We start from the raw sequence: 20738 nt of genomic DNA on the forward strand, positions 1-20738 counted from the left end.
CAAGGAAGGGAGGTTTGATTGCATTTGCTTCTGAGATTTCTAGGCCACAAGTCCCTCACAGGGATCATAACAACTTCATCTCTGTATCAGAAAAAATACATCGCCTAAGGAACACTCGAAGTAATTTTAAATACTCGTAAATTCTAATTAAGTTCTCAGCACGTAAAACAAGCCTATCTAGGGAAGCTATGATCAACTTCACAAACGTGAACACTGTGCTTCACACAAAGCTTTCTGGTGGTCGGGCAGCTCTAAAAGGACCCTCCACTCTTGCCCTTTCCCTTAGCTCATGTGCTTTTCACGTGTCACAGAACAACGTCCTGATGGATGATGGCCACCACATTATCAGGGACCAGGGCACAGTGCACACTGGGCTGCCCTAATAACAGCAACACCTTCTCAGGAAATACTTCATAATGCCCCAGGAAACTAGAAAGCATCTCCATGCTGACGGCTGAAGCTGGACAAGATGCCAGAGAGCCCCAAAGGCAGGAAGGACCCAAAAGTGGAATTTTCACTTGTGAGGTTTAACGGTGAGGGGAAACAGAGAGGCCAGTTAATTATACGATATATTCTTTCACTGAGTTGTCGCAATACGATAAGAGAAAACTGAAGGAGTTTTAAAAGTACATTGTCTAAGTTTCAGTTTGAGATAATGAGAAAATTCTGGAGATGGATAGTGCTCATGGACGGAGAACAATGCAAATGTACTTAATGCCACTGAACTGTACACTTAAAAATGGTAAATTTTATGTTATGCATATTTTACCACAATAAAAATTTTTTAAAAGGTGCATTTTCTATTGTTAAACACTACTGATACTACTTAGTAATAACAGAGTCATTAAGAGCACTAACCATCAGAATCTCTCAGCCCTGTGTCTGAGACTTGACTCCAACTGCTACATCTGTGGAACTGAGAGCACATCATTTAACTGAGCCTCAGTTTCCTTGTCTGTAACACAGGAATAAAAAAATACTTACCTACCCATCATAGGCTGCTGTGAACCTGAAATGAAATAATTTACATAGGAAATCAGCAGAACTCAATAAACGCTGGCTCTTACTTTCTTTTCAGGTTTTTGCAGCAATACACTTCTTCTATATTTTGTACACTGCAGACTAAAAAGAAGGCTCCAGCATAAAAAGGCAAGCTATTCCTGTTTCTCTAGTCCTTAGTGTCACGTAGAACTATATAACAACTTCTCATAAAATGCATTCCACGGTGTAGTCAAGGGATGTAGAGATCCAAGTGCTGACACTAAGACAATGGTCAGTAAACCTTAAAGTCTCATACCCTAAGAGGCAACAACTGCAGAGAAGTCATAAGAACTTGAAATAATGTAACACGTTATACATAGACAGATATATATTTTATCAAGTATAACACGGTCATATAAAAGCATATACTAAAAATAGAATTCACACATACAAAAAGAGGATTTTTTTTTTGTCCCTTTATATCCTATCTTAGGCAAAATAACAAAACCCAGAAAATAACAAAACTGTACTAGTTCTAAAAAATGGGAATTTTATAAATGAAATATATTCAATCATCTATACCCCTCAAATTCCAAACAATGAGGCTTATTGAACTATACTCTTAGAATCAACTTAAATAAATCTCTGCACGATTCAGATGAAACATACATTGTCAATGGTTAAAAGTCCAGGTAGAAAAAGTACATAAAATTATTCATAAACATTCAGAAACATTTCATACAAAAGGAATGGTTTTTAAAAAGAAACGCAGACAATAATAAGAGGAAATGAATTGAATTTTAAAACGTTTTTTTGGACCATTATATAAAACACCAAAAAGTTCAAAATTGTTGAACAAAAGTTTATGTAGAACAAAGCCAAGAGGTGAAAAACTATAAAATGTATTAAAACCATCTAAAGCCAAATAAAACATAACTGAACTATATAATTTAAAAACAGGTTTAAGTGCATCTTCTTTGTACAATTCAACTGCCTATCACATGTAAAATCTGACAATTAATTAAAATGCAATTAAATATAGATTTGCAAGCCTTTTGACCATTATGTGAATATTAAAAAGTTAAGTGAATTGCCAATTGAAAAATAAAAGGTTACATACATACCATAAAAGCACAAATGGTCAAAGAAGCAGTATAAAATTGCGTGAAAAAAACAATCATACCAAACAAAGATCTTTTGGGCACTTGCATTCAGAAACATTCCTTTTATAAATAAGCACTTAGTTTCACTTAAAAAAAATAAAGCTGTTTTTCCCCAATTGCACCTATTAGTCAAGAACTATATCATATATTAGTGATGCATTTAAATGGACCATTTTATGGGAATAATCAACTGAACTTTAAAAAAATATGAGTCCACCTATTTATTCACAACTTCAAAAACACAGATAATTCCAGTGAGGCACAGCTGTGGCCCTATCTAACATTCTACCATTCAGTATAACCAACAGAGGCTAACACAACATGATGACAGAAAGGCAAGTCCATGATGTGGCAATCCTACAAAAGGGGCCCTGCAGCCAAAAATGTCTTTCACAAAACACAATACCACAAAACAAAACGACAAAAATAGAAAAGCTGAATTTTGACAGCCCTACACAAACTGTGGGATTTCATCTTCAAGGTCTTCAAATTGCTGCATGCGTTTTAGCCTGGGCCTCTGACACGTGGGGTGCACGTCCGGCAGGTCCCGCTCCTCAGAGTTCTCTTTAGGTTGACTGCCCGGCTGCCCGGCACAGGCTGACCCACTTTCTGAGTTTGGAACTGATTTCGGCGCGGGCCCCTGGGGAGCGTGAGCTGTGCCAGGAGGCCCTGCTGCGGAGGCGGCTGCAGGCTTCTCCTCGTCCCCTCTCCCACTCCCCGCGGGGGCGTGTGGTTTATAAAACGTCGTCCAGTGCTGAGGCTGCAGTGTCCTGGGTGCTCTGGCAGAAGTGGGAGGACATGAGTCAGACGACCGTCTCTCTGACACCTGTCGAGCCGACCTCACCGGGTCTGTGTATGGCTTACTGGGCTGGGCGGCACTGACTGGGTGGTCCCCTCCGAGCCTGACACTCATCGTCACTCCTCTTTCCTGGAGCACACCGGGTGCAATCACTGCAGTCTTTGCAGTAAGGTCATTTTTTTCATACTGTTTCTCCTGGGTTTTCTGTAGAGTTTGCTGGTCAAAGCCATCAAAGTTGCAACAAACAACAGTGGGCGTGTCTTTTCTATTAACTCCTTCAAAGGCAGGATTCTTGCAAAACCTCTCTGAATTAACACTTCCCGCATTTCTGCCATTTCTCTCATTAGGAAGGCTCGCAAGAAGCAGTAGTCTATCGACAGGCAAACTAACAGGTCTAATCTTGGTCCGTGGAGGATGCCTCTCAACACTGTTTGTTTCCCTACTGGGTTTCAGAGGAAGTGGCTTGGATCTTCCATCTTCCATCTTTTGCGACGCAGATTCAAGCTCCTGGTCTACAAGGAAACGCACTTTGCTGTCTGAAAAACGAAAGGATTTACTTAAAAGTCAGCTTTATGGCAGGTGGTTAACAAGAAAGTCTGAATGAGTTATAAAAGAACATCCTCTCAAAACAACAAGGGTCTTCCATATCTATTTTTTTCCTGAGGAAGATTCACTCTGAGCTAACATCTGTTGCCAATCTTCCTCCTTTTGCTTGTGGAAGATTTGCCCTGACCTAACATCTGAGCCAATCTTCCTCTATTTTGTATATGGGTCACCACCACAGCACAGCTGCCGGTAAGTGGTGTAAAGTCCATGCTGGGAACCAAACCTGGGTTGCTTAAGCAGAGAGCATGGAACTTAACCATTAGGCCACAGGGCTGACTCCAAGGGGTCTTCCATATTTTTTTCAAGTTATTCTCAGTTATATATGCAGAGGAGTTGCATATTCATAAAGCATTAAAGGTGCATTTTGAATAAAATAAATAAAAATGTGAGAATTCTCTATTTATTTAAATCAATATAATAAGCAGCTACAAAATCCCTTGCAGGTCAATTAAAAAAACACCTGCTTAAGAACTTCTTTTTACGTAATGCACATGAACAAGTATTTGCTGGGTGAAAGAGCTGTCACAATTTCAATAGGCAGACAGACATTGGTATATTAACATCAGGAAAGGGACACCAATTTACACACCAACCAAATGCAGGTGTGCCCTGAGTCCCAAGGCTTTAGCCAACTCACTCAACCTGCTTTTGAGATACATTCAACCCACAGTGAGAGCATATCACAGAATTGCTTTAGATGCCCCTCATATCTGAAAAACTAATGTACTGTAGCATTCATCCTGTCCAATTAAGGTCGAATACTTCTAAGTGAAAAATGCTGTTCTCTCCACTTACTGTTTGACTTATTTTCTTCTCTTTCCTATCAAGTCTGGAACCATGGTCTATGTTTTCTCAAACTGGAACCCTGAGCTCCTTCAAACCCTGTCCCTTTTTACAGCATCTCCCCTAAAAAATGCCCATTTCTGGAAAGTTCCAGCCCTCTGCTCATGCTCCTCTTCAGGGCAAGGGTCTTCAGACAGGTGACCCTCAGGATCACTGTTAGTCATGTCTCAGCTGACCTCCTTCCTCCCTGACACTGCTGACCTCTCTTCCCTGGGCTTCTAGGGCGATGCTCTCTTGTTCTGCTTTCCCAGGTCCTTCCCACATTTATAGACCATTCTACGGGAACTGACTCTTTGGGGTCGGGCTGTAGGCACCCACCAAAGGATAATTTTCAAGTTCTGTGGGAAAACCTTATAGCCTACTGGATACGAGAGCAGACTCTGAAGCCCAGTGGCCGAGTTTAGTTCTGCTCTACTGCTTTCGTACTGGGCAAGGCACCCTCCCTGTCCCTGAGTGTCCTCATCTGTGAAAAAGGAATCATAACTGGAGCTATGCTGATGTGTGGCCTAAATGATCTAACCATAAAAAGTGCTTAGAATCATCTGGTCTATCTATAATAAACACTCAAAAAATAGCATTTATTATTACTACTACATATTCCTAATTGGGAGCCCTGGATCATGGGATAGTGAAATAAGCACAAACAGAGGTTCAAATACTAACTGAACAATTTATTAGGGGCATGACCTTTGACATTATTTAACCTCTCTTGACTATTAGGCTATGGGTTGGACGGGGCTAATACTGCCTACTTTATAGCACAGAACTGTTATGAAGATCAAATCAGACAAATGGAATCAAATGATAAGCACAGTGCTGAGCACACAGCAGCAGGTACTTAACAAATGTTCGCTCTTCTACTTTTTTTAGACCCTATCAGGCTATGATCACTGATATTTGATTACACATCAATTTAACAGATATGGCTGCATTTAATAAAATCGGAATTTAGCTGTAGTAATATACAGAATTACAGTAACAAATGGAGATCTTTCCACCAGTTTGACAGTTAGCAATCACTGCAACTAAACTTATCGAACAGTGAATAAAATGACAACAGTCAATGAAAAAGACACACGCTTACGTGTGCTTAATGTGTTAAAGGCAAGTGACAAGTAAAAGCATTTGAAAAAAATTTTAAGTTTTAGAAGTCTGAATTTTTTGAATTTTAGGAGTCTAGTTTACTCTTCATTAGCAGTTAGATCAATACAATGATCTGTAGTAACAGAGATGCTAACGAATTATCATACTGCTCAACACCTTCCTGCCTTGACTTTAATTGAGGGCAAAAATAAAGACAAAAAAATATTTCAGAAAGAGCACAAAAAACACCTAGAACTTCAGGATGTCTTTTTGTAAGAAGGATTATTGTGAAGGACAACATTCATTTAAGTGCGAGGTACACTAAAAGGAAACTTCCTTAATGGCGAGCAAAGATCCGTTTACTAGTGAAGCTTCCTTCTCTGACTTCCAACTCCACTCAGGTTGGCTCTTAATCATGGTTTATTGGCACAGTTTTAAGTCACTAAATATGTATTTTACAAGGCCACTCACCAATGAGACACGCATCACATTTTTCTAATGCATTTTGCTTTCGTTCTGATTCCTCAAATGATTTAGCTGGTTCAAAAATCTTGCTTTCATTATCTGCAGTATGGATATCCTGTTGATGGAAGAGAATTTTTAAACATGAAGAAGTAAAACACACCTCAAAATAAACAGTTCAAGGATTTTTAACTTATTAACATAAACATTACAAAGTTCCAACACAATTTCATAAAGGTCAAAACTTACTTCCTTTGAAGAGAAAAACAATGACTTCATGGAATGTTCTGGGTCTCTTTCTTCTGGTGACAACAGAGGTTTTGGAAAACAGCCTTGATCAACCTGAGGTGCAACACCACCTGTACTACACACAACTACCTCTTGTGGCTGTAGGGACCCATCGAAGATCTTCTGTGAGTAAGTAATGAGGAACTCCACCAACCGTGCTTGATTTGAATATTCAGCAAGAGAGGAGATGGTGACAGGAGCAGTTGTGGGCCTTGGCCTAATGAGACTTGGTCCAAATATCACTCCCAAGTTTCTGGAGTTCATCTTGTTTTCTTCTGCATGATCTACGACTCTGAGAAGTAGAACACACAAAGTTCTATGAGATTTGCCTATTAGATTTCCTTGATGATAGTTTACTATGGCTTGGGAAGTGTGGAGGAAAAACGGGCTACGTAAGTCTAGGAAAAGGATATATTTGATTAAATATTAACCACACACCAAATTGGGTTTCACAATGTTAGGATGAAATTTAAGTAGAAGGAACTACTACAGTTTTACCAGCAGAAATTTAAAAAATACCCCTAAAACCTGCTCCCATCTTAGTACACAGTACATCCTCCCAGGTCCTTATGCTGGAAACAAACACCAACGTCGATTTCTCTCTCACGGCCCAGAGCTATTCTTCAAGCCTAGTTGATTCTCCTTCCTAAAGATCTCTCTCTTCTTTCGACACTCCCACTGCTCTGACTTTACCTCGAGCTCTCATCCTCTTTTATTTCTGACTATTCAAGGAGATTTAAACTGCAGTAAAGGCCTCCCCTCCAAGCCATTCTCCATATCACTGCCAGAAAGAGCTAACAGGCAAATCTGAGCATGTTAAATACCTAGCTCAAAATTCTTTACTGGGTACAGAAGGAAGATAGTCAACTCATCTGCCAGGTATGCAAGACTTTCTTTATCAGGCCTCTCCCTAGCCCACCTCCTGCTAACGCTTGCTATATCCCAGCCTAACCAAATTCCCAAATGCAAAATGGTCTCTTATGTCTCTGTGTCTGGTACTCTCTGCCCGGAATGCTCTTCTGCACATTGTCTGCCACAAAACCACTTCTGAGTTCTTCAAGTCTGGCTCAGAGCTACCTTCACTGATTCACGACCCTCGCTCCCCAGTCTTCCTCAGCATATTGTGCACACCTCTGTTATGACAGGAATGATGCTGCACTGCACTTGCGGAAGGTCTGTCCCTAAAGCTGACAAGCACAACGGATGGCAGAAACCTTGTTTTCATTCTTGTTTCCCTACTCAGGGCCTGGCACACAGGAGGCATCTGCAGAAAAGATGCTGGCTACATGAACATACATTCACTGTCTCCTTTTCCCTAACACATATTAGAAATGAAATGTTCATTTTAAAAACACCACCACAACAATGTGAATGTACTTAATACTACTAACTGTACACTCAAAAATGGTTAAGATGGTAAATTTATGCTATGTGTATCTTACCACAATTTTTAAAAACCAAAAAAACAAAAACAAAAAACTGGTCAATCCTCCATCCACTAATGGACACTTGTCTTATACAAAGTTCTTACCGCTTAAGATGGACTATGAGGTAATGAAGACTGTTAAAATTTGATGCTGGTAATTGTCTTAGAAGGTCTCTGCTTTTTAGAAGAATTCGGTTTATTTCTATGGATGTACTCGGCCATTTTTTGTCCTCAGAGCTATCCTTTTTTGTCTCTTGTTCTTCATTCACAAGTTGAATCTCTTTTGCAAGGTCTATAAATTCCTTGTACAATCGGAATAAAATGAATGGTTCTGGGAGCTAAAGAAATAAAATTACATTAGGAATATCATTCCATCCATTTTTACCCTGATAATAACTTACTGAATAGCTACTGAATGGTTTAGCATGTCCCTTTACATTAACAAGACTTAAGGTCAATCCACATTTAGAAATCTACATATGTTTGCTACAGATGTGATCTATAACGTGAATCCGACATCATCACCATAAATTCTATCTATATTAAAAATGAGTTAACTGATAATCAATAAAAACTGTAAACCTAAAGCTGCATAATGGGACTTAAAGACTCTGATACATATCCTGTACCAATTACATTCATGACTGCCCCGAAGCCAACATGATCTTCAACTGTTCTGTGGAAACAAATGCAGGATAATCCACAAAATAAGTCAAATTAATTAGAAAAAGCTTATATTCTGAATTTTATTTCTTGAGTTTTACTTAGGTCAGACTGAAGATTAGCATAAGATAATATGGCTTACAAGAAAGAAACTGTCAACATTTCATTTATCTAATTTTTAAATACAACTTGAATTGCTGTAAGGAGATCAAAAGAAAAAGTTTCTCTAACAAACTATCAAAGAGAATGTACCACCCTGATCTGTCTACAAGCATAACTGATTTCAATGTTTCCACTGCTCACTGATGGAAAATACAGGGTTTTTTGGGTAGCTGATGCCCTATACTATCTGTCTGAGGTAGGCGCCCGCTTCTCCAGTTTTCCTGCTGATCCCTGAGAGGGGATGCCTTGAGATCAACTTTCAGCTCCACCAGTCTGGGATTTGACGGAGGTCACTGAACCTCTTGGAGCTTCAGATTTGCCACATGGTATGGGAGTAAAATGAAGGCTACTCTCTACTACTGTAAGAATCGAGCACGGCTTCCCACACTAAAGTCTTGGTGCCATAGCATTCCTGAGACAGAATGAGAACTGACAGCACTGGGCTCCATTCATTTCCTCTCCCTGACTGGCTCGAAGCGATAAAGGACGATTCGTCGTGAGATTTACAGTCATTCAAAAGTAGCTGCCCTCCATTTCTCAGTTGAGAATCCTGTTAAACGTGATTAAAGAGTTATCAATAGTTTCCTGGGCTAACACGGCAGATCCAACCTTCGTACCTAATTTCTTTCCCTTCAGCAACTCCAGTGAAATACAATTAAGCCCACAGGACTGGGAAAACAGGAATGGAGACACAAGCAACATTTCACAAGCAGAACAGCACAGGAACAAGTGCTGACTCAGCAGTCCTGAGAGAGCTGAAATCCCAGACTGAGACCCAACACGATTTACAGGACCCTAAGGAGATTCAGGGACTGTCAGCACTAGGTCCTCTGGCGCTGGGCGAGGGTGGGCTATCTAAGAAGCATTAGATCTCTAGGTCCTTACCTCCATTCCATGCTCCTGACTACTGTTCCCCCAAAGTCTGGGGATTCTTTCCTGGGCAGTGTAAAACAGAGGGTCTCTGGATGGGTAATGCTAACACAAGGAACAGATGGGCAATACCTAAAAATAGGGATTTAGGGACTGCATGCATGCCCAGATCCTGGAGCCTTCTACTGTACTTGGCCCCCAGGGTTCTGGCACCATATCTCTAGGCAGGGAAGGACTCTTCTTTGGGCTATCAGACCAGCCCAAGAGTAGACACCTAGAGGTACAGACACAGGTGTTTCCCAAACAGCCCACCTATATCATACCACAGTTAAAGCTCAAATCTGCAGAGCCTTCATGTATTCAAGAGCTTCCAAAGAGATTTCAATTCCCAACTCTATCATTTTAAGCAGACAACCATGGAAGACAAATCAAAACAGGCAGAACAAAACCAACTTGAAGGTCTAAACTTGTGCCATCAATATGGTGGCCACTAGCCACATACGGCTACTGAGCACTGGAATGTGGCTCGTCCAAACTGACACGTCCTCTAAATGAAACATACACACCAAGATTTCGAAGACTCAGTACCAAAAAGAGGTAAGATATTTCATTAATAATTTGAAAATATTGATTAGATATTTAAATAATATTTTCAATATGTTTTAAATAAAATATTAAAATTAACTTCACCCTGTTTATTCTTTTTATGTGGCTACTAGAAAATTTAATACTATATATGGGGCTCACATTCTGTTCACATTGGACAGGGCTATGAATATCCTCAGGGAGATAAGATACTGCATTCATTAAAAAAGAAAGAATGCTATATAAGGAACAGAGAAAACCAGAGTTCTTAGAAATTAAAACATGATCTCAGAAATGAAATAGTTTACAGTAGGGGTGGAAGATAAGGCTGAGGAAATCTCTGAGAAAGTGTTAAAACAAAAACAAAAAAAGGAAAAGCAATAAACAATAGAGAAAAGGTAGGGGAACTAGAGAACCAGTACAAGTTGTCAAGTATCCAAACTAAGTTCCAGAAAGAAAATACATAGAAGATTGGACGGGGGGGAGGGGAGCGGGGAGAAAATGAGCAACAAAATAAAAGTTCCAAGAACTAGAGGACAAGTAACCAGAATGACAGGGCTCGTGGAGTGTCTGAAACCGTGGATGAAAATACACCCACATCAAGGAATATCACCGTGAAATTTCAGGATAATGGGGGAGAAAGAAGATATTACAAGCTTTCAGAAAGAAAACAACAAGCCACGTACAAACAATCAGGAATAAGAAGGATCTCAGGCTTCAAATAGAACAAAAAATGCCTTCAAAGTTCTGAAGAAAAATCATTTCCAGTCAAAAATACTACAAAATACATTTACACATAAATAAGGCTTCAAATATTTACTCTTATTTCCACCTTGCTGAAGGATGTGCATGACCAAAACAGGAGAATAAAACAAAAACAGGAAGACGTGACACAGAAGACAGGTGTTCCCTCAGAAAAGAGAAGAGGGTGGAGATCCCAGGATGACAGCTATTCATCACATTACAAAGGACCCAGATGGAGAGCAGCACCCAGAGCCGTGCTGAGGACCAGCACCACCACTCTCCTAACTGTCTCTTCACCTGCACCTCAGGACAGAACGCAGCTGCGCTTGGCCCGGATCTTTCTGTACTTGGCTCATCAGGACAATGTGCCGATTGTTCCTGCAACCCTTCCATGAGCTGCTGCCTGAAGCCACTGAGGCCACTTACTTCACCTCGTAGAGGTGTTTTCTTTGGACCTACTCCTGTCAACTGCAGGAACAACCGTGAGCGCAGACAGAAAAAATATAGAGCAGCCTGCTCCCTAGTCATACTCCTGCTGAACTTCCAGTACCTAGCTTACGGGACAGCCCTGCCTGAGGCCCCAAATATGGTGAACTTCCAGGATGCATTCACGACCTTGCCCGCTGACCTCTCACAACAGCTATTCTAAAATATCAGAGAAGGTACGGCTGGACCATAACCTGGACACTATTCTACTTACTGAATCCTTCATATAACAGCGTGAATAATAGCCTTTCCTTACACAGCTAGATTTACGCTTTCCACTTAGTTTTCCAAACTTAATGATACATTGCTTAGCAATACACAACAGGTATTAAAACTATAAAGAAAAGAGAAGGAGCTATTGACACAGTGAGGGAAGACTACTAGGGTGAGGCTGCGGGCTGCAAATGGGGAGGGCACACAGAGGCCTTCTATAAGGTACAGTAATGTTTTATTTCCGTAATCTAGGTGATGGGAAAGGAGAGTTTGTTTTTATTATTTTTAAATTGTACATCTATTTTACACACTCTTTGATCTGTACATTAACAATTAGATATCAATATGGTCTATGTCAATGAAAATACTTGTAGCAAATGTTATCAGCAAAATACAAATCATATTTTTGCTCTTTTCTATTTAATGGTAGTTTGAAGGGTAAAAACTTTACCTGTCGAAGGTATAATTTCAAGACGTCACAGATGTCATGTGAACTAAATTCTGAAATGTCTACCAAGTGCATTCCATTTTCCAAAGCTTGACACAGTTTTTCAGTTTTTATTTTGTTTCCACATACACGATAAATTCCCTTGAGAAGAAAGGGGAAAATTTTTGAAAAATTCTACACTAGTACAAATAGCTAAATGCAGACATCTAAATATTTTTGATGCGTCTACTTCAATTTTTATTAATCTTTCAGGAAAAAATTAGGGCAAAATGAAGAAATATTTTCCAAATAAATCTGAATAAATTTGGTTACTTATTAAAATTTGAGAGCACTGTTTTCCCTTAAAGTCTCGTTATCATTACAACAAATCACACAGGCATTTATCTTTTTAAACTTTCCATCTTGAGGGTTATAATGTACCTGTAGACACAAGGCTCTATTTTCAATCTCTGATGCACATATTTTCAGTATAAAAGGGATGCCATCTGGTTCCTTTCTTGCGAGGTGTGTGAATTCTGCTCCAAATAAGTGTATTTTCCCCAGAAGCTTCTGATGACCACAAATGATTACTAAATTTTCCAAACACTTTCGGTGACAAACAAGGAGACACTACAAGAAAAATGATAGTTTAACACTGGTTAACTCACCTCGAAACTATTCACAACTGAGAAAACTACAGGTAGAGTGGTAACATGACAAAAATGAGTTTAAAAGGTATTGCTTGTAGTGTTCAAAATACACTTAATAGCAGTATGAAATTACAGAATGCACACTGCGGTTCAATTTATTAAAAATATATTTGCAAAAGATTCTAATCAGTAAAATTAATAACAAAAAAGAATAAAGCACAAAAGAACTAATGTAACCCCTGAAAGCTCTTACCTCTTCGCATTCCACACCCTGGAACACTACAATGCCTTCGCAATCCCTACATTTCGTGGGGGATCTCAGTTTACGAAACTTGTGAGTGAGGGCTGCCTTTGACATCAATGTTTTCTTAAATGTTCCAAGGGAATTGGGTCCTTGCAACAGAAATAGATTAATATATAAGAATTGTAAGATGACAGAAAAATCATAGCATATGATACTTATTTTGAAAAATCTTTAGACTTTGTAATCATTCCTATACTATTTTGAGTCCGTTAACATCAAAATAAGCATCCAGTTTATAGATCTCTTATGAGGCACACATTTATCAAACATTTTAGCTATGAGTAAAAATCACCATCAACCAGCAAGATACTTCTAAAATGGCATGGCGTAATGTTTTCAGAATCAGGAAATTTATGGTTATTATGCCCTTTAGAGAGCTGGGAAGTGTTACATAGGTGGAATTACATTCTTAGAAAACGCTCCTACGAAAGCTTCAAAGAAAACCAGCCATATGAGGTTTGTGTGTCAGCACTATTTGCAATAAGAAAAAAGTATTCTTAATTGATTATAAAGTTTGAGATGACACTAGGTAGTTATACATCATTATCCTACCAGGTCAGATGCTCCATATTATTTTAGGAACTGATGCCAAAAGAGGTGTCTGGAGGTCTCAAAAGTACAAAACTAACTTATGAGAGTCTAATTTAAGTCACTAAGGTAATTGCCTTCTCTTTTAGATCCTGCAAAATCCACAACTTGCCTTGTCTTCAAGAAGTATACGTATTTACTTTTCCTGCCTAGCTTCTTGCACTATTTCTTTTGAAGAGGCTTTTTCAGAATTTCCATACACTGCAACCCTTTTAACAGTTAAGTCACAGTGTTAGGTTTACGAAAGATCAAAATATCTAGCCTATTTTAGGACCATGCTAATACATTTTAAATCTAGTAGTTTTGCTGCTTATTCTTATATTTCTATTTCTAACACTTGATTAATATTATCAACCCATATTATACATAATTTGTTGGGATATACTTAAGTCATTATAATGCCTTTTGTTTAATACACAGCAAAGTAATTCTTTAAATTATACTATGTTCCCAATATCATGCAGTGCTATCGCTTTGACTGGTTTAGTGGGAACTCGATTCAGGAAGCACAATACCAGCTTCCGACGGGGAAGGAGGCTCTCTTTCATCCAGATCATCTGCAGAAGACATGGTTCCACTGGATGGAGTTCGTGGAAGTTTCCGATGAAAGTCTCCTAAAGAAAATTGTGGATACAATTACCTGGCCATTTTAGAAATGGGTAGTATCATTTTTTGAATAGTACAAGTCATACTATTTTATTAGCTACAGTGTAAAAATTTGCTTCCATTCTCAGACTTTGGATACAGAGAATTCTGATATTTATTCCTGGGAACAAAAGAGAATTTAACCAAATCTGAATTTTCCCAATAAATTTACACAAATTTACATCCATCCCAACAAGACCTTACTGCCAACTTCTAAGAGTAAGTATCGGAGACTGTAGGCTCTAGAAGGATGGGGAGTATTTTCTATTCACGTCTCACATCTAGTATATGACAGAGGGGCTAACACACTGGAAACGTTGTTAAATGCTTGCTGAATTAAGTTATAAATAAAAGTATACAATGTAACATAAAGCTTCCTAAAATACACAAAAATCTAGAATACAGCAATACAACAGTAACACCACATTCATGTCATCAGTAAGACAGCAGATTGGGACCCAGGAACCATGATCCCTGGCAGGGAGCTGAGAGCACAGGACGCAACGAAGCCAGCAGAGGACTCTGCCGTGTGTAGCAATGCATGTTCAGAAGCAGCCCAGCTAGGTAATGAGGTTTATCTGCTCCCTGCTGATATACAAACATATCCACATGGAAGAATTCACTTAACTCAAGGCCTTAACAGTCTCAGGTTCAGAGTTAGAAAGGCCTTTACAAATGATTTAAACCAACATCCTCTGCAAAAAGATTGCTCCTCAAAATATGCTTAAAAAGCTGTTGTCTAGTTTTTGCTTTGAATGTGTCCCCAGTGACTGGGAAATCATGTCACATGTTCCATCGTGGAACTACTCTCACTGCAAAATGGCTTCCTTACACTATTGAGCAGAATCTGCCTCCCTTTAAATCCCAGCCTGTGGTTCCACTGCTCCTCAAAGGAGCAAGCGAGCACTCTGACTCCCGTCCCTCCTCACTTCCAGCATTCGAGGACAGCTGGCACGCCCCCAGCTCCTCTCCCCCAGGCAAAGCATCCCCTGGTCTTCACCTATTTACCATGAGACCAGCTTCTAAATCTTTGTCTTTATCACATGAAGTCTTATAGGATCCCAATGATTTAGGGCTTGCTCTAAATTGGGTCTTCATTTCAGGGGACAGCTGGAACCACCTTGCTTTTACAAAGCTAATTACAAATATTCAGTTAAATACTTAGGCTCATATCTCCAGCGTGTCCCTTGAACACAGCCAGTTTTAAAGCAGGACACAAAGTAAGCCTACAAACCCCAGTGCTGCATGGAAGTTATTTCCAACTTTAAATTTGAGAGATTTATTTACAGGAATAAAATTTCTGTAATATGTAGAGGACTAAAAAAAAAAAAGCCTTGGACTTTGAGGAAGGTTAAATCCTATAATGCATCTCCCACAGCTGAGATCCTAGGAGAAAGAAACGTAGGCAGGAAGAACAGGACTGAAGCAGTTGTCAGAAGAGCGGAGGAGAAAGAATGAATTTCGAGGTAAGAATCTCCTGGGCTCAAGTGCTACCTTCTTCTCCTGCTGGCTGTATAACCTATGGCAAGTTAGCCTCTTTGAAGTCACTAAGGGATTAAAGTTCAAAACACCTACTCTGCCTCTCTAAGGAGCATGAGACTATTCATATGAAAGTAACTTAAAGCACAATTGTAAAAAATTAAGTAATCAGAGCATAAGGACTGGTGCTTACTGGTCATTATAGAAATTAACTACAGAAAACAATCCAAAAGATAAATAATGATAATTATGTTCACAGAATAGAATACTATCAGCATATAGTATAAAATAAAGATGACTACTCACATCAATATGGATCTCAAAAACAAAAAAAAGATGCATGAAAGAAGTCACAAAAGAATAGTACGATTCCATCTGTATAACATTCAAAAGAGGCAAAGCTCAACTAGATACAGGTACTAAAACATGTGAAACAGCAAGGGGATGATGAACAAAATTCAAGATGATGGTTTACTCTGGTGGGAGAGAGGGCAACGTTATCAAGGAGGTGCGCACAGGTGCCTTCCAATACTCTGATAATGCTCTATTTCTCAGGCTGGGTGGTAAACACAGGAGGGTTTGTATTATTTTTTTTTAAACTGTAGATATACATGTATATACTTCTCTCTATGAAACAGTTCATTATAAAAAATAAGGTGGTTAAAAAATATCCCCCAAAAGGACTATGTTAATCTTTCATTGAATTTTCACTGCTAGGCTTAAATACTTACATACCTGGACTTATAGATTCGGAATCCAGAGATCTAGATTCGCTGCTTCCTCCAGTGCTCTCGGAGTCACTAAACATCCCAAACGTCCATGACCGTATAAAAGAAGGACCTTTAAGAGAAGAATATTTAATGTCAAAACTTGGCTAAAGATGGATTTCATAAGGCAAAATACTGACATTATGTAAAATGAGAGAAGCCAAATTTCTTTAACAGTAATCAACTATTGACTTCAAGACAGGCATAGGGATTACAGCTGTGAATAAGGCCTCAAAAAGCTACAATTCAAGGCCTGATTGTTAAATTCCAGAGCTGCAACTCATGTAAAAATCACACTGAATCAATTTGATGTTTCATAAATTAGTCTCTCTTTAAGGTGAAAAACTACCTGTTATGTCCGCACTGTTGGAGCACCTGTCCTCCTCAATCTTATTAGAACTGTCAGGAAGGCGCACAACGTCCTCTAAGGAGTCCGCAGGTCCGTATCCAGAAGAGTGGGGAGTATTTGTTAATTGTTTATTTACATTCCTAAGAAAAACCCAAATAAAAGTCATCATTCAGAAGCATGACTACTAAGCAGCATATTTTATTCTGTTGTCAGGAAAATCTGTTAATTTAATGAACGGAGAGTAACAAAATTAACTAAATATTAAGAACAAACTATATTATGTGGCTCAACTGCTTAAAGGAGATGTGAATAAAATTAATTATTCACCATTTGTACTTATTACAGCTGATACACGGAAAAAGAGTAGTGAAAGTCCAGTCATAATTCATGTCATGGTTAAACTTTTCTAGTATAACTTCTGTGGAAATGTAGGTCAAATTTGTGAACAATCAAAATAGATATGACCACAATTTGCCATTCTCAGAGGATTTCTAAATCTCAAAGAACTTAGCTCTCTGTCAAAATGGAAAGCTTAACTAAGTTACATCCTAAATAATATTTAAAAACTCAGAAAGTTGTAAGCCAATTCTGCCAATGTAGAAAACACACCATTTTATACCAGACAGGAACTTAGCAATACAGGTTTTATCTCTTGCAATAATTTCATCTGTACATTAATTCTCACCCATCCACTTTTTCTTCTTCAGCTGAATTTGTGGCCTTGACAAACTCGCTGTACTCCTGGCCTGGGTCATAGAGTTTGGCACTGTCACAGAGAGACTGTAAGTTGCTGGCAAGGGAGGCAGCCTGCAGGTGCTGCATCTGGAAGAGGTTAACTGTTACCTGTGGTCACAGAGACAAAAGGCAGAACAACTCATGGGATACATGCTATGCAAATAGACATTTATTTCAAGTGACAGCACCAACAAATAGGCCACACAGTGAAGCATACAACACTGAATGTCATCCATGTGCATACTATGTTGCCTTACTTTGTGCAAGGTCTAGATAAGGGGAAAAAAAAAAAGTAGTTTTAATCCAATATCTAGGGGCAATCATTTCCAGAAAAACTGTCTCTAAACTGAAAAGTTCAAAAAATACAACCGCATGTCCCTACGGGTTCACAATTTTAGGAAATGGATGTGTTTTTGAGGATTTCCAGCTCTGTAGTCCAATGGTCTGACCACAACTGTTTAAACTCTTAAGTGAAAAACATGGGGAAAAAAATTCCAATCAGAGCACTATTATTTTGACTTCCATTTTTTCAATCCTATAAAAATAGAAATTCTTTATACTTCTAATGTATCCTCCAGTACTCAGCTCTTTAATTAGGTAATCTTTAATCTATTCAAAATCCATTTATCCATTGAGTTTCTACGAACGTCTAAATATACTAGCACTACTACTGCTTATGGGAACGAGGACAGCAGCTGCTGAGTGCTCACAACGAGCCAGATCCATTCTGAGAGCTTTACATGAATTAACTAATTTAATGTTCACAAAAACCTAGGTTTGGGGTATATTATGGCAAGTTAGGTAAATATGATAATTTCTGGTACTGAAAACTGTTATGAATCCCATATAAGATTGTCAAGTTAGGAATATGACCAGGTACGTTAGTGGAAGGGTACATTTGACAGAGTAGGTTAGTGAGGGCCTCTCTGAGGAGGTGACATCTGAACTGAGATCTGATGTAAGAGAGAGCCAGGGCAATGTTTCAGGGAGAAGACAATCCAGACAAAAGGAAGAGGCAGTACAAGAGGGCAAAAGTGAGTGGGAAAGAGCTTGTCGCGCTCAAGAAAGAGGAAGGTCAACAGCGCTGAAGCACACTGAGAAGTGGAGACAGAAAGAGAGGTAGTCGTCTAAACCAGGGTAAGGAGTTTGGATTTAAAGACAATGGGAAGCCAGTGGAGGGCTTTAAGGGTGGTAAGAGCTATAACATGACCTGATTTATTTTTTAAAAAGCCATTCCAGCTCCATGTGGCGAATGTGACTGAATGCCAAATTTCGATTGGCTTCATGTTATTTCAATGACTCAATGACTGCCATGTTTCCTCTTCATCTCTCTTGATATACCAGATACTATGCTGAGCTTCTGGTTAGTCCCGAAGTCCTTTCCCAGGTAGACAAGCATTCCCCCAAGGAAAACGAAGACTCAGCATAAATAATATTTGAAAAGTGCACATAACAGAATAGCTTATTTGTCTCCTAACTCTTTCGAGGAACGAAAGAAATTCAAACTGCGAATGGAAAAGTTTAAGTCCAGCACTGGCTACGATCAGAGAATTCCTCAGTTAATAGTAGACTGAACTTACTAAAGGTAACTGTATGCTTTTAATTCTTTTAGCAAACTTTATGAATCTAGTTAAAAACACCAATAATATAAAAAGCCAAATGAATATATTGGCATAATTAATTCATCTGCTGAATGCTAGTCTCCGGATATTTATTAATAATAAAGACAAGCAATAATATATACCAGTAGCCCAATCTTAAAATTTTTTCCCCTCAATTATTCAGCCTTGTTCTAATTTTTCACATTCTTCAAAGCCCACTGATTTGATTAGGTCTTTAGTGACTAACTTGGTCATTTATCCTTCCTCTCACTTAGTAATGTAATTATGATTTACAACCCACACCCTTCAATACTTCATGATTCAAGATAATTCTGAATATTCAGGAGTAATTCTTGGTGCCTATAATTTATAATTTTGCTGGGACATGAAGCTGATTTGTGTATCTTCCTTGAGATAGTGATTGAACCTAACTGTCTGGCATCTTCATATTTCATATGATTTTTTTCTCTATAATCATATTTGCAATGATATGTCCTAGAGTGAAAATAAAATTTTTTTTTAAATAATTTGAGAGATGGTATTGAAAAGTCACCAAAAATCCCAATTTCTCCTGCTTTTGATGGAGAAGAAAACATAAAGAAATCTGAGAAAGTCATGGTTTTCACCTAGAAAATAATATCTATATTCAAAAATTGAATGTTGGATTTGGTGTCTCCTTGGATCTGCATGTAAATAATGCCATATGACCCATACAGAACAAGAAAAACTGGTTGATTAAATTGGCTCCACAGAACTCTAGCTAAGAAGAAATTTTGCTCACCAAGATATATACAGAACCTCTCTAGAAACTGTCTCTATAGATTATGAGCTGCAGCGATTTTCATGAGTTTGGGGCTTTGTTTAAGTTGGGGAGCTTTAACCTCAAAGTCTACTTCTTACACTGACACATGCTGCTCCCCAGTTTTTCAGATGTGTTAATTCTTGTTCCCTAAAATGCTAAGCTCCTTGACAGCAGTATCTGTCTTACATTTCTTTTATACAGTTGGCATTCATAAACAGATATGTTACATACAAGTTAGGTAACCTCTTCTTTACATCACATCAAATGAAAGGAAATCATAATTGTTGGATCACCAAATAGCCTCACTTTCTAAAAGGGATGTAGAAAAAAAGACTGTAGCTCAAGAGAGGACTTAAAACCATGTTATATGAAGAAAGGTAACCAGATTTGGAAGTATTTAGTCTGGAAAAAAACATCCAGGGAAGGAAGATAAAGGTTACCCTTAAATACCGAAAGAGCTGTCTTGGGGAGGAGGGATGTTATCAGCGCAGGACCTTACCAGGTCCACAGGAAGACAGATTTTTTTAGCTCAATATAAACATCATATTAATTTTGGAGTCGTTCAACTCGAGGCTGAATAACCATTCAGCAAGAAGCAGCGTATTAAGAACACAGGCTCTGAAGTCATTCAACCTGGTTCTAACTTGGCTTTACAAGTGCATGTTGGGTGAATTTGATCAAGTTATTCCTAACTTCTCTAAACAAGTGCTTCAAACAGTTAATGTGCAAATGAACTATGTGGGGGACCCTTGTTCAAAATGCAGATTCTGATTCCAAAAGTCTGGACTGAAACTCAAGATTCTGCCTTCCTCATAGGTTCCCAAATTAACAAGAATGTGACTGGTCCAAGGACCGCCTGTTGAGAAGAAAGGCTTTCTAAATTAGTTTCCTTGTCACTAAAATGAGCTAAAAATAATTATATTTACCTAACAGGGATTTTATGAGAATTAAATGAGTTAATGTAGCCAAAGAGCTTAACACACCAGCAGGCACATACTCAGTCTTAGCTATCATCAG

General features: G+C 38.6%; 1 protein-coding gene across 3 annotated transcripts in view; it reads right to left on the reverse strand.

Annotated features, from left to right (window-relative positions):
• Positions 1–1440: 1440 nt before the first annotated feature.
• Positions 1441–20738, reverse strand: part of ARHGAP29 (Rho GTPase activating protein 29) — a 71651-nt gene continuing 52353 nt past the window's right edge. For all 3 annotated transcript variants that reach the window (XM_046645331.1, XM_046645330.1, XM_046645332.1), the window contains exons 13-23: positions 17269–17426; positions 16584–16723; positions 16203–16307; positions 13859–13957; positions 12705–12844; positions 12243–12431; positions 11826–11963; positions 7757–7989; positions 6187–6517; positions 5947–6055; positions 1441–3479 (exon numbers count right to left, since the gene is read on the reverse strand). In XM_046645331.1, the coding sequence (XP_046501287.1) occupies positions 2596–3479; positions 5947–6055; positions 6187–6517; positions 7757–7989; positions 11826–11963; positions 12243–12431; positions 12705–12844; positions 13859–13957; positions 16203–16307; positions 16584–16723; positions 17269–17426 (2526 nt within the window). In that variant the 3' untranslated portion in view covers positions 1441–2595. The remainder of the gene's footprint in view (positions 3480–5946; positions 6056–6186; positions 6518–7756; positions 7990–11825; positions 11964–12242; positions 12432–12704; positions 12845–13858; positions 13958–16202; positions 16308–16583; positions 16724–17268; positions 17427–20738) is intronic.

Source organism: Equus quagga, chromosome 18 (genome assembly GCF_021613505.1).
Source record: "Equus quagga isolate Etosha38 chromosome 18, UCLA_HA_Equagga_1.0, whole genome shotgun sequence".
Classification (NCBI taxonomy): Eukaryota; Metazoa; Chordata; class Mammalia; order Perissodactyla; family Equidae; genus Equus; species Equus quagga.